At 36.0% G+C, this 15,607-nt stretch overlaps 1 protein-coding gene across 5 annotated transcripts in view; it reads right to left on the bottom strand.

Moving 5' to 3' along the window:
• Positions 1–4,237: 4,237 nt before the first annotated feature.
• Positions 4,238–15,607, bottom strand: part of kcnab2a (potassium voltage-gated channel subfamily A regulatory beta subunit 2a) — a 97,675-nt gene continuing 86,305 nt past the window's right edge. For all 5 annotated transcript variants that reach the window (XM_039673806.2, XM_039673804.2, XM_039673805.2 and 2 more), the window contains 5 exons: positions 13,949–14,069; positions 13,754–13,848; positions 11,896–12,016; positions 7,248–7,336; positions 4,238–4,622 (listed from right to left, as the gene is read on the bottom strand). In XM_039673806.2, the coding sequence (XP_039529740.1) occupies positions 4,533–4,622; positions 7,248–7,336; positions 11,896–12,016; positions 13,754–13,848; positions 13,949–14,069 (516 nt within the window). In that variant the 3' untranslated portion in view covers positions 4,238–4,532. The remainder of the gene's footprint in view (positions 4,623–7,247; positions 7,337–11,895; positions 12,017–13,753; positions 13,849–13,948; positions 14,070–15,607) is intronic.

The following is a 15,607-nucleotide window of genomic DNA, read 5'->3' on the forward strand; positions in this document are numbered from 1 at the left end:
TCTCACACACACTTTAGGTGATGTCATTCCATTTCGATGATATTTCAGTGTACTAACATTTAGCCGACAATACACAATGAAATCTAGAGGAATGTTCCAGGTTCAGTGAACGGATCAGTATATTTCCACTGGTTTCTCACTTTGGAAATGTGACGTTGACAGTAATGAGCTTGAAATGAATGTTTATGAACATTTATGTTCATAAAACACTGTTAGTGACTTCAACGTTATACAGTATTAGCTAAAAATAAATGACTTCATTTCAAGGTGTCACAGTGTAATTATACAGTATATTTAAGTACCGAGTAATATCAATTAACATTTACTTACTGTAGGGTTTGGTTGAGGGATAGTTGCATGTTCTTTAATTATATTAAATAATTTACTTAACAAGGACACTGTAAAATAAAGTGTTGCCAAAATGACTTAACATGTCTGTCACACAGTTATAACCATTTGGCTATTATATTTTTCTACCTTTTTAATAATCATAAAATCATTTATTTTATTTATTTGACTTAATTGGACTAATTATATTCTACAAAAAAAGAAAAGGGGAAAAAAAGATGCCTATTTTAGGATGATTTATTGCGTGACAATGAATCATATTTTCTCACCAAATTCTCATTCGAAATATATTAGACAATATTAAAATACACTGATTGTGAAGATATTGATACTAGTGTGACGAAACTGCGAATCTGTGCACATTATTTATAACCATTAGGCTACCACCACTCCATTCTTAAAAAAAACCCAAATTTATCAATTAATTTATTTGCCTATCTGACTGAAAAAAAAAGAAATCCAGATAATATTTGACCCTAAAATCTATTATATTTTATTAAAACTATCCCCATGAAAATTAAGCACATTTTCATTTTCTAAATTCTCACCATTATTGTAATTCAAATAAAGTAAACCCTGTAAATTTCACACAATATGCACCAAGAAAACCAGAAGAAAATATCCACCTTCAGTATCACACGTCAATCTGCTCCAATAAACTCAAATTATTTGAACAAAACAATGACCAGATGCAGATCCATTTTAAGCACAATACTGTAAACAGAAGATTTGTTTATTTGAAAAGATCATCGCATCAGCTGAACTTCTGAAACATTCCTTTAAAGGGGTAAAAGGAAGACATTAACACTATAACTGTAAATCAACTCCAATTAATAAGTGCCTAAAGAATAAAGTGCAAATGCACTGTTCTCATCACAGTAAATGTGCGTGGCACAGATGAGAAGATGGACGGACGCCGACGTCAACATTCAACTGTTTTTAAAGCTGATCTAAGTCATGAATAATTCCCATAAGCACACAGCGTCCAAGTTTTGTTGTCTGTAAAGTAGTTTAAATCACTATCGTGAAGAACGGCAAGCTCATCTTTTCAAAACGATCACGTAATTTCCGCCTCGCCAATATTATCTGTGATGATACGATAATAGCACTAGTGAGCACTGATCCGGGACACAGCATGCTTTCCAAATGAACCTCATGCATTTCCCTTGTGCTTGATCAGGGACACTGCTCCAATTCACTAATACCTTATTGATCAATGTTTGGTGACCAGCCTCCATTTACAAAAGATCTAAAGACTGCTTACTCACACTGGGTGCACTATGTATACTTGCACTAAGTATGTATATATGTACTTATACTTATAGAGCGCTGCTAAGAGTGAATACAAAGTGAAGAAAGATGCGCAGATGCATGCTGCTAGATGACCGATCATCTCTGCGTCCGAAAGAGGACACGGGGGTCACGTTACTGACGGGATCTTTGGCTTCAGCCACATGTATCATCACCAGAACATATACGAGAAATGCCCAGCGTCCAGAAATGAGATGAAGAAACAGCAACTTCTGCTTCTTAACGATGTTAGACGATGTAGCTCACACACACACACACACACACATAGACATTCAACTGCAGTCCCTGAGCTCCTATTGGGCAGCCGACATAATGCCGTTTAAACAGTCTGCTTTTCTATTGGCTAAAAACACCTGCCCTATCACTGTGCTGGTGAACAGGTGACTGTAGCTAAACTGCAGGGAACATTATGAAACTGATTTTTAATTATAGATTTTTTGGTGCTAATTATATATGTCCAATCACAGGGGTGGTAAAGCAGAAGTGTGTTAACTTTATTTAGGATCGACCTTCCAACTTTTGTGTTAACAGTCCGTTAGGCTTCCACCACCCCATGTTTCTACTCGTTTTAATCATCACAAAATTTGCCTTACACAAATTTCCATATATTTTACCATGAAATCAATTATATTTTTGGGACTTTGTATTATTTTGTGACATTATTTACATGACAGTTCCAGTTTACACTTCTGGGTCTATACGACCCCAACAATTGATTGAGTAATGGTACAAAAAATATTCATTTTTATTCATACAAATAATATACAATTTTTTTAGTTTACTTCTCATCTATTCATTAATGCTGTGTTTTTGGAGATATAAAGTACTTTTGTATCCATATACCACACGATTCCTCAACGACACCATTAGCTTGCATATGAAACATTATTTTTTTATGATACATTGGATTTAGGCTCTAGTACTACGCCTTCATTACTGTGTCAACATTTTCAGATTCATGCTGGATTTTTATTTTTTTTCACATTTCCCATTTCCCATTCATTTCAATGTGGGGTCATATTGACCCCGAATACCAGAAGTGTAAACATTTTATTTACATACCTTCAGAACAACCGAATCAAGCCCAGTTTTTGTGTGTGTATAGATAGATAATGTATGAAAAGTAACAAAATCTTATTCCACTGAGATTTTTTATTAAGTAAAAGTCGATTGGGGTCGTATAGACCCCATGACCTGATTGAGGGCTACTCACATTTTCATATTGTATATTCTTATGCATATGAACTGTATGTATGTATATGTGTACCGATTTTAATGTAAAAAATTAGTAATAAAGAAAAATATATATAAATATATGTAAATAAATATATATATTAGGGCTGTGCAAAAATTAATTGCGATTAATCGCATCCAAAATAAAAGTCTGTGTTTACATAATATATTGTGTGTGCTGTATATAATTATGTTGTATATATAAAAACACACACATACATGTATATATTTAAGAAAATGTGTTATTCATATATAACATATTTATATTTATATAATATAGATTATGTATTTATAAATATATACAGAATTTAAGCGCAAATAATTCATAAATATATACATGCATGCATAGGTATTTATATATACAAAATAATTATATACAGCACACACAAATATATTATGTAAACACACAATTAACTTTTGCACAGCCCTAATATATATATATATATTTTTTTTTCTTTTCTTTTTTTACATTAAAATCGGTACAATAAACACTAGCATATCTACTTAAACTTAAACAACCTACAATTCAACTTAAACATACTTTCTGTATATATATATGATCATTTGGGAAGGAAATGTGCTTAATTGTCATGTAAATAATGTCACAAAGAAAGCTTTTTGTAATGGTTTATATCATTTCATTTTGATTTTGATTCGGAGGTGAAATATGACCTAACATTCACTCTTCAGACTGACAACTAGTACTCGCATTAAATATTTTTGAAGCATGCTTATACCTCAGATCATTCAATCTACACTTAAAATCGACTAAATCAGTGAGAGTAAGTCCACTAAAGGTGTATGTGTGCTAGGAGCAGGTTACTGTGGAAGGAAGACGTTCTTCAACAACCAGACAGACCTCCAGAAGCACAACATCTGATGGAGTGATTCGACTCGCAGAACTGTTAGCAAAGAAATGACACACGAAAAGCCAGGGCCGCCTCTTGAGGCTAAACAGAGAAGAGCGGACACCGAGACGATGCAATGCCCTGTGCAGAATAAGCAAAAGCCACCGATTGCACACTAGAGGAGCTGCGCTTCAATCAGTTCACACAAAGCCACTCCCTCTGATGTTCCCTTAAAGTGCTTATTGGTTTGCCTGCGGAGGGGGCGTGTGCATACGTAACGCAGACGACACAGTGACGAGTTCTGGGCCGAGACGCCTCGATGATGTGAACGAGGCGAGCAAACCCCGATGGATCACATGAGTGGCTATGGATCATGTGCAACTGATTACCTATTTCAGCTTGAGCTCCATTTTTGTTATTATGCATTCAATATTAAAAAACAAACAAAAATGTTATATTTCCAGCAACCAAGCAAGCATGTTATTTTTTTTTTTTTAAATGTTTAAGCATATTTTTTGTTCTTAATTACCCTAGTGATCTCATTTTAAAGTACCTTGATCCGTCTTCGATGCATCGCTCTCTATGCTGCATTTCAACCCCTCTGTCAGTGAATGTGTTTGTTTTGTGTATTTTTCACGTGTTTCTTGCCCTTTGTGTTCTAAAAGTCTTGCTCTCCAGGGTTTGTGGGTGCTTGCCTGTCTCATGCGGCCGGTACTCATTCAGTAAAAGCTGAAGCTAACGGAGGATCAGGCAAAGGTGAGTGCGGAGCATCCGGTCCCGTCTGGTTCCACACTAGGAGCGGTAGTCCTTTTTACTGTAGGGTTTGTTTCCCAGGATACTGTCCACCTCGTGCACGATGGAGGAGGATAGCTTTGGAAGAACCTGCGAAAAGAGCTGCAAACTTAGTCTGGTTTCCATGTATATATAAAATGTGAGGTCAAAACATTATTAACCCTTTACCACTATACACACACACACACACACACACACATGTAAATAAAATATACACACACACACACACAAACATTGTATAAACATACATATTTATGTTAGATGCAATTAATTAGGGCTGTCAAACGATTAATCGCGATTAATCGCATCCAAAATAAAAGTGTATAATCGGGGCACTGTGTATAATTATCTTGTGTATATATATATATATATAAACACACACACATGCATGTGAATTTAAGAAAAATATATAATAATTTATATTTATATATAATATAATATATATAAATCTATAGTATATACATGAAAATATTTCTTAAATATATACATGCGTGTGTATTTATATATATAAAATAATTATACACAGTGCACAAACATATATTATGTAAACACAAACTTTTATTTTGTTTAATCGCGATTAATCGTTTGACAGCCCTACAATTAATCGCAATTAATCACTTTAAAAGCACTAATATATATGTATATACTATATAAAGGTGAATACTTAAACTTTTAATGATTTCTAATCAGGGTTTCCACACATTTTGACCAATGAATTTGCATGACTTTCTTGCTCCTCATGAAAGCAAGATTAGCATTTTTAAAAATGAAGACCAATTTCGAGCCGATTAAACATTTTACATCCGCAATCACTAAGTAATGCCTTCTTTCAAATGTCCTGTTCAACATATTTATGTTCGATATCTTCAGGTTTTCCATGAATGTGAAAACCCTGATTATATGAATTTACAGAAATAACATTTCACAACCAGCAACTCAGCCTTTGCTAAGCTCCGCCCACCCAGATTACGCTCGCTCGCTCGCTCGCTCGGATGAGTTTTACAGATCGTCCCAAAGGAATGAACCGGAGATTCCTGTGTGCAGCATGATATGCTGTAAAATGGGCTCATAAAGCGATTAAAATCGAACGGATTATTCTTATGACATTGCAAAGTATGCTGTTATATTGTTAAATTGCACAGTAACATGGTTAAAATGGGCATGGCAGTTTGATTCAGAATGGATGCAAATGCCTCTCACAGCCAACTGAAGAGACAAAAGTCTCATTTGATAGCCATTAACTCAAACGTTTGAGCAAGAATTATCAAAATATAGGTACCCTGTGATTTTCCAATGTTTTATGAGACTTGTTTTATGAATAATTTTTTTTTAAATGCTCAAGTTTAAACCAAGGTTATAATCGTTAATAAAAACGAACGAAAAAAACTGTAATGTGTGTTTGCAAAACTAACTAAAATAAAATACAATTAAAGAGCAAATTACAGGCATGTGGATTTTGTAAGGTAAAGGAATTTCACATTGTAGGCTACATTTTATGTACTGGTTTTGTAGATATTGAATAGATATTTCTAAAATTGTATGATCTTTTCGTTGAGTTATTATTACATAATTTTTTTTTCTGACCTTTAAATCTTGCCCCTGACAAATAACCCAAACTACAAAAAAAAAAGACTAAAACTAATAAAAACTAAACTAAAAGTAAGCATTTTCAAAAAATAGAAACTAAACTAAACTTGCAAACCAATTTTAAAAACGAATTAAAACTAAACTGAATTTAAAAACAAAAATTCAAAACAAAACAAAAAAAATAATGAAAAATGCAAAACTACAATAACCTTGGTTTAAACACAATCGAAAGGTAAATGTAGGCTATCAAGGAACTATAAGCGATTGCATTCACTTACAGTCGAAAATAACTAAATATATACAGTATAATAATAGAGTGCTGCAGGAATGCCCAACTATAATGACTTTTGCTTCTGGGAACCCTGGAAATAAGCGATTGCTCCTTCTTTAGAAAGTTAACTAGTCGCAAATTTGAGGTAAAATGGGTTGTCAATGTCAAAACACTATAAGCTGTGATTCACATATTATATAATGTCATGTCATTATTTTATACTCAATGTTTGCTTCTTCAGTCCAGGTGAGTGTTGTCTATGGTAGATTTAGTATAGGGTGTGGAAATTGTTTTGTACTGGGTGTGAATTTATATAGAAGATGTGTAGATGTTTGGTACGGCGTGTGGATTTTGTAAGGTAAAGGAATGTCACATTGTAGGCTATGTACTGGTTTTATAGATATTGAATAGATATTTCTAAAAATTGTATGATATTTTCAATGAGTTATTATTACACAAGAGCTTTTTGAATCTTGCTCCTGACAAATAACCCAAACTACAAAAAAAAGAGACTAAAACTAACACTAAAACACTATAAAAAAATAGAACTTGCAAACCCATTTTAAAAACAAAACTTCAAAACAAAATAAAAACTACTGAAAAATGCAAAACTATAATAACCTTGCTTTAAATGTAGGCTATCAAGGAACTATAAGCGATTGCATTCACTTACAGTCGAAAATAACTAAATATATATACAGTATAATAATAGAGTGCTGCAGGAATGGCCAACTTGAATGGCCAAGCCTGGAAATATGAAAAGTCCATACGGCTGCAAGTTGCAGTAAACTAAGATTGGTCAATAACGGGTTTGAGGCGGAGCTTAGCATTTGATTGACACTCATTTGCATTCTCACCTGTATTGCTCCTATATTCTCCATGAGCTGGTCCGTGTTGGAGGCTCCGAGGAGCACAGAGCTTACGCCTTCATTTCTCAGGCACCACGCTGGAGACAGGCAGCAAACATGTTGAACATACAGCATAAACAATATCATTGCACACCCCACCCTTAAAGAGATAAATGTTATGTTTAAAACAAAACATCAATATAAATATAGCCATTTTTCAAAATTAAAGCAGCTAGTTCTCCCACTCCTACACACATCGAAGCATCTCAAAAAACACACAGCAGTTGCCAGACCACTCTGTTACCATGGCTCCCAGCACCAGGACACACACCGAGCGCTCAAAATCAGCGCTGCGTGATCTTTTTTTTTTGCAGGAAGAGGAGTGATATCTGCAGGAGCGCAGAGGAGGTGAAGAGGAGCCATGCTGACCGCTGCCGTTCCCTAAACACGGTCCATGCAACACCAGACAGGAAGGAAACTCTGTGGGGATTTCAATCCCACCTGGGAGTGTGTGCCATCTGTTGAAATGGCATTCCGTGTGTTGGCACTGCAGTGTGTTTACTGTACTGGTGTGTGTGTGTGTGTGTGTGTGCGGGTGGTTGTGTTTGTAAAACGACAGCCATTTGGAAGTGTGTTCTTATTTTCCAAGGCTACACAGTGTCAGCTCTGATGTTCTTCGTGAATCAGACTACAGTGGATTTTAATGGATTTTAGCACTTTAGCCCTAGCAGATTGCTGTGTCTGAACACACACACACAAATGCAAATGGTGTACAATCACGCCGACACTGTAACAAAAAGATTTCTGGGAAGAGAAATCGCATAAACTAGTGCTTTTTTCTTCATGTTTTTAAAATATCGTCGCTTTCCTAGTATGTCGTAGCCTGACAAAACACGACATCAGCAGTTTTTATGTCACAATGTCACATGAGTGAGCTGAGGCAAAAGCCAAACACTCCTAGAATGTCCTCTCTGCAAAGTACAGTGGTGTAAATAAGTTTTGGCACCCATGCAAAAGTTTCCTAAAAAGAGGAATAAAAAATCATCTTTTGGAAATTGATCTTAATGCCTTAATTAGAAAAATGAGGAAAACTCCAACCTTTAAGGACACCAATTTTCTTTGTGAATGAATAATGTATCATAAATAAATACATGTTTTTCCTTAAAATACAGGGTGCATAAGTCAGGACACCCCTATGTTAAATTCCCATAGAGTCAGGCAGATTTTTATTTTTAAAAGCCAGTTATTTCATGGATCCAGGATAATATGCATATTAATATAAATATTAAAATATCCCCACATCATTACACACCTTCCACCACACCTAGAGATTGGCATGGGGTACTTTCCATAAGATCATCTTTCAATGCAAATCAAACCAGCTATTAGGCTAACTGAAGTAAAACCATGCCAATCTCTAGGTGTGGTGGAAGGTGTGTGATGATGTGGGGATATTTTAATCCCAAAGGCCAAGGGAACTTTATCAGGATGCATATTATCCTGGATCCATGAAAGAACTGGCTTTTAAAAATAAAAATCTGCCTGACTCTATGTGAATTTAACATAATAATTTTTCTAATTAAGGCATTAAGATCAATATCCAAAAGATGATTTTTTATTCCTCTTTTTAGGCCTCCTCTTTTAGCATGGCTGTCCAAACTTATTCACATCACTGTAGCAATGGGAAATATGATTCATTTCAGCGAATCGATTCGTTCAGATGGTCAGTTTCAATGAACCCAACTAAAGGCAGATTCATCAAGTTATAACATAATTTTCACGTGTAAGTCACTTTAACAGAATAATTTTGTTAAATACTCCATTTCACTATAGAGATTTGCACTATATACTGTATACTTCAAATATCTATAGTGCAAAGATGTTTAATATAAAGCTTCACTGTAGTTTAGATACTTTTACAAGCTACTGTGTAAAACCAGCCTCCTCAACGCCGTCAATAACACACTGGATGATGTCATTCCTCAAAATCATCTGCCCATTTACATCCCTGTGCAGTTCATTAACCCTCACAGCCGATCTGACCCACAGCACTATTTTTAAATGAGCTAAACGAGCAGCGGTGGCTGTGAATCGATCGGACACGCTTGTGTGGGATCTGCAGTGTTTGTGAGGGGCTGGCAACCCAGTAATGAGGTGCGAAATGTAATGTACGACTGCATTAAAGGCCAGGTGAGGGAAGGGGACGTGATTTTATCGGCCGCTGCTTTGGGGATTGAGGTCCTGTCAAGATTTTTATTCCCCTGCGTCCCGCAGTCGGTGAATCACGGAGCGTGGGCTGTCACATACAGCGCCAATTTAACACTCGGAAAAGATGCGGGACTTCCTGAAACTTTATGGATCCGAGTAATGAAGGGTCTCAGACCAGGGTGGGCGGCGTGACGGCGGTATAGACGTATGGCGATAGAAATGTGTTTTGCTATAACATTTATACCACGTGATAAAGATATATTGGTGGAAACACAAGTAATGTGAAAAACATTTGCATAATAGAAGTTTTACAGTTTTATGATGTAGAGCGATGTAGACAGACTTTTTTTGGGATTATTTGATAATATTATTAGGAATAAAAATAAAATAAAAATAACTAAGAAAAAAATAAAATAAAAAATACTTTTTTTGGAATATTAAGATAATTACTACAAAAAATACAACAAGAAATAATACAAATTTGTAATTATTATTATTATTTAGATAAAATGATTTTGGTAGATGAATATACAATTTAAAATAAAATAAGTAGGTGAGATGAAGTACCTCATCTAAAATATTTTCTAAATTCACTAAATTGACTGGATTGTCCTAAAATATGTGTAATTATATAAGACATATACGTAATTATATAAGATAATATACATCAAAAATACGTAATTATATAAGATAATATACATCACTAATATACGTAATTATATAAGACATAATTTTTATGTTTTTACATTTTTATATAACACAATACATTTTTTTTGGACTTTCCAAAAAAAAAGAAGTAATATCTTGTGTTATACACTGTTACAGTGACGTAAAATTGCTCTGTAATTGAGTGCCGAAGTGATGATGTCACTTTGTAGGACATCTCGGAAGCTAGCGGCGCATGGGTTCCCTCGATCGAAAAGCGATGCATTTCCCCTGTAGACTTTTGAAAAATCGCAAAAAAATAAGATCTGTGTTCAACAAAGAGTTGTGACCCTTACACTTTTTGTCTATCAAGATAAACTTTACAAGTTAATCAAAATGTATACATTTTGAAGCCTATATAAAGTTAAAAAAAACACAAGCAGACACAATAAAGTTTAAAAAAACACAAGCAGGTTATAACTGTGTGTTTTAAGTCATAGATCAAAACGTGAAAATATCTAGAGGATTTGTTCACCACAGACCTTATTTCAGCAAAAACCCATTCAAAAATCCCATAGACTTTAGAGCGAGGGAACCGGGAGTGCTAAAAATGCTAATTCACTACCGCGTTTTGGCCTACAAAGTGACGTGATAACTTCGGCACTGTATAGACCCCTTTTGCGCCGACGTCACAGTTACGTCACGGCGCTAGCTGGAGGCAAAACAAAGTGAAAACTGGAGGCGGCCAATACAAACCAGCACAGATTCGGCTGCATAATAAGGAGCTTAAATTACTTTTATTATTATTAAATGTCATCTTATTGTGTTGTTTGGTGCAAGAATTGATGAAAAATGAATATGCTGTATCTGGAATTTTTATTTGTAGAAAATGTTCACATCATTAAAATCGCACCGTATTGTCGTTTTCTCTGCGCTGTCTCGGCAGAACTGCGGATCGTACACACAAGTCTTGTACAGGACCATATAGGCATCTAAAGATTTATATGCCCTCAGTTTCTCTTTACGATCGGTTTATCCATAAGGTAGGTGTAGAAGTCAGGCCACTCACCCGAGGTAACGTAACGTTAATCCTGTTAGATCGTTCATGCATTGAGTGAGCGTGTAGGCTGCTACGGGTCGGCCAATCTGGTTCTGTCCGTTAATAATAACTTTTGGAAATAACAATCGCGGTCCTGGACACTGAGTGACCTTACACATTAAGATAATATCGGATTTTCTCCAGTCATTGTTAAAAAAACAAGCTAATAAAACTTGCTAAAGTGAAGCGGCCAGAGGGATCGTTCTGCCTCCACCTAAGCTCCGCCCACATAAAAACGTCACCGTGTTTACCAACTGAAAAGGGGTCTATAAGACTTCGGTCCTACCGCCCACCCCTATTAACAGCTCACACATTTTGGTTGAATCTGATAGTTTTGCCTTTAACTGGTCTATTATGAAGATTAGATTACTGTACTTAAATCAAACCGCCATAGCCCTTCGTTCTAGATCGCACGGCAGATATTTCTTTGAAACGTTAAAGCATTACACAACACTTTCCATCTCTGATACCACACTGAACATCATAAAACGCTATGCGAAACTATTAAATGCGTCACTACATTTAAGCAAGAGCGCTAACAGTTCCCTAAAAGCCACAAACGAATGGCATTTGTTCCTGCTCGTCCGCTCCGGTGGTCTGAGGAAGGGGGAGGATGAGAGGGGGAGAGGATGAGCGAGGTACAGGACGGACGGACAGACAGACAGAAAGAGAGAGAGCGGCAGTGTGTCTTTGGGTTAGGCGTACCGATGGCTAGCTGTGGCAGCGTGCAGCCCAGCCGCTCAGCGATTGCCTGCAGCTCTTTCAGCTTCGCCTGCTGGCGTCGGCCCTCCTCGCTCAAGATCTTGTCCTTCAACCACTGGTAGCCCTGTTAACAACACAGCACACCTGCTCAAAAACAGGGGCCCACGCCTACAGCGGTGCACTGACATACACACACACAACACAGAAACACACACACACTCTCGGACACGTAGCGACAGCACCTGTGTGGGCGAGGGCCTGTTTTTAAACACGTGACTCTGTCCACCCGAAAGCTCAAACGAGCAGAGATGAACTCGCTCGGAGAACTTTAGGGGGTAAAGAGATCTTACACACACGCACAAACATTACTTTTTTTTTTTTTTTTGGCAGTAAAATGTAGTATAAATAATATATATAAAACACATTTCTATAAATTTAAAGCCAACATGAAACATTTGCAACTAATGTGGCATTTTTCCAAATGAAATCGGTGATTTTATATAAATACTAAGCATATGTATCGCAATTATTTTAATCATAATTTGCTATCTTTATTGAATTAGCATGCAATAAATTACTAGATAAAGACTAAATACAATAAAACAGAGCAGTGTTGTTATTGTAACTAAAACTATTAAAAAATAAAGAAATAAATTAAAAAATTAAAAAATTGAAATAAAGCTGAAATAAAATAAAATGTAAAAACGTATCAAGAGTTGAAGTACTATTTTTTTAAACATAAAAGAACATAAAAAACGAAAAAAAAAATACAATAAAAACAAAAAATATAAAAATTAAAGCTAATTCAAAATAAAATAAAAATCTACAGATCGTACAGCATAAATACTAAAATATTATCACTCTTGGAAGAAATGGGTCTATTTAGAACCAGAACTCCAAAATGGTTCTATATAGAACCATTTTTTTGGTAAAAGGTTCTATTGGCCTAGTATGGAACCCCAGGGTTCATGGTTCCCCTTTTATAAGAGTGTATAGAACCTTTTAGGGGTTCCAAATATGTAGCGCTGATAGAACCTTTTATGGTTCTATATAGAACCTTTTCTTCTAAGAGTGTATATAAATAATTCAACAAAAGTCTGCCTGGACTGGGTCACGTCAGTCATAAAGGAATGTCAAAGAGGCAAAGCAAGTTATTGATCATAAAAAATGATGAAGTTGAGTCTGAATTACGATTAAATGTCTGAAATGAGTACATTTTGACTTCATGTTGACTTTAAAGTACAAACTAATTAGAGAACCAAATAGCAAAGAGCAAATGTTTGTGCGTGTGCTAGACCAGGATAAATAATCCAGGTTCAGGTCCATCATTAGTAAATATTCATTAACAGTGGAAAAGGACCAGTGTGGTCTAGTGATCTAAACACTCATGGGTCTCCGAGTCAAACGGACCCATCACTGTTCAGACCACCAGCACGGTTCTGTCATAGTCAAGTGTCAATCCACATGAACGAAATCAGCAATGTTTCACAGTGTGACACAAGACTACAGGAGGAAGATGATGGGTCACAAAAACATGCGACTATACGCCAACGGGGGATTTTAATGTGCACTTGTGTGTGTGTGTGTGTGTGTGGTTTAGTGTGCTTGAAAGAGATGGATACACAGATAAAACAAGTGCCAATCCTCCTCAGAGTTGCCATAGAAACTCAATCACATAAAGAAAGAAATGTTGAAGATCAGGCGTGTGGATTCATGCCATCAACAACAAAGGAAAACACCCAACTACAGAACCTGGAACACACGGAACACATCCACATTAGAACACCAAACACAAAGGAATCACATATGAGGTCACTGATGTTTCCAGAGGACACAGAGAGACTCATGGGATATGTAGTACCTTCAGTGAGGCACGCGAGTATGCCGGCACCCCGCTGTCGTATTTCCCTGAGATGATCCCACAGGCCAGCGGAGACCATGTCATCGCACCCACACCTGAGAAGACAGGTGGAAACCATTTGAAACGGTACGTCTGGACGTTTGTACGAAACTGTTGTCTGTACGCTCTGTTTCTCTGGGCTCGACAGACACTGACCGATCTTATGGAAGAGTTCGGGAAGCTGCACCTCCACTTTCTCCCTCTGGAACATGTGATACTCTGACTGTTCGCAGATTGGTGGAATCTGGTTAAACTGCCGGGCCACAGAATACGCTTCCTACAAAACACGTCAAAAGATAACGTTAGTGTTCTGAAAGCATGAATGCAGTGCAAATTAAAGGAGTAGTTCACTTTAAAGAACACTTTTGCTGATAATTTACTCACCCCCATGTCATTCAAGATGTCCATGTCTTTCTTTCTTTCCTCAGTCGAAAAGAAATTAAGGTTCCAGGATTATTCTCCATATAATGGACTTCAATGGGGTCCAAACGGTTCAAGGTCCAAATGAGAGTTTCAGTGCAAACTGCACGGCTTTAAACGATTCCAGACGATGAATAAGGGTCTTATCTAGCAAAACGATCGCTCATTTAATAAATAAATAACAAAGTTTAAGTTCGTTGAATGAATCAACTGACATGAAAAAAGATTCATTCATTTTGATGAACAAGGTCGAGTCACAAACGCGCATCACAGAAAAAAGCAAGGTGAGCATTTGAGCTTATAAAACTTAAACTTTTTTGTTATTTTTTAAATGAGTGATCGTTTCGCTTGATAAGACCCTTATTCATCGTCTGGTGTCGTTTAAAGCCCTTTGAACAGTTTGCACTGAAACTCTCTTTTGGACCTTGAACCGTTTGGACCCCATTGAAGTCCATTATATGGAGAAAAATCCTGGAATGTTTTCATCAAAAACCTTCATTTCTTTTCGACTGAAGAAAGAAAGACATGGACATCTTGGATGACATGGGGGCGAGTAAATTATCAGCAAAAGTTTTTTAAACGTGAACTACTCCTTTAATGCCGTTGATCTGTAAGACACAGTAGCAAATGGCATTTTTAAAGTGACACCTCACTCACATCTCTTGGTCTACTTACACAGTGGCACTTTATACTATATTCTCTCCATTTGTCTTTACTTATAATTACTATTAGCATTCTCTTTTGAGGAAATGTACATAAATAACTATTTTTTTAAAATAATAAAATATAAAAAAACTAACCCTCACAAAATATAATTTTTAAAGTAACAAAATCTATAGTATATAAAATAACACTGGTTAATGGTAAGGAACAATTATGAGTGTGAAGGGACAGAAAACCAGCAGAGATGTATAGTAACGAAGTAGAACTACTTAAGTACTAAAATGCTGTATGTGTACTCTACTAGAGTATTGTTTTTTTCTCACACTTCTACTTTTACTTCAGTAGATATTTTCGATGAATTTAATACTTTTACTTGGATATTTTTTTAATGTTCTGCTAGTAACTCGTTACAATTATAAACATTTTACGAATCATTCGTTGCAAGTTGTCTTTAATGCTGCCTAAATCACACGCCAGTTTTATAGGGTAATGGTATTGATTGACACACACATTGACGACTAATGCAGGGGTTGTCCTGCAATGGCCGCCAAAGCAAATTTGTATCCCGCCAAAGCGCCTTATTTGATTGCTAGCTCAAACTTTTGACTGCTTTCTTTAATAATTGCATGACACAATACTTGTACTTTTACTTTTAGTACTTAAGTAGTGAATTTGAAAATAAACTACTTGCAATACTTGAGCACAAAAAATGTTGAATACTTTAGTACTTCT

This window comes from Pimephales promelas, chromosome 21 (assembly GCF_988280905.1).
Source record: "Pimephales promelas chromosome 21, fPimPro1.hap1.1, whole genome shotgun sequence".
NCBI lineage: Eukaryota > Metazoa > Chordata > Actinopteri > Cypriniformes > Leuciscidae > Pimephales > Pimephales promelas.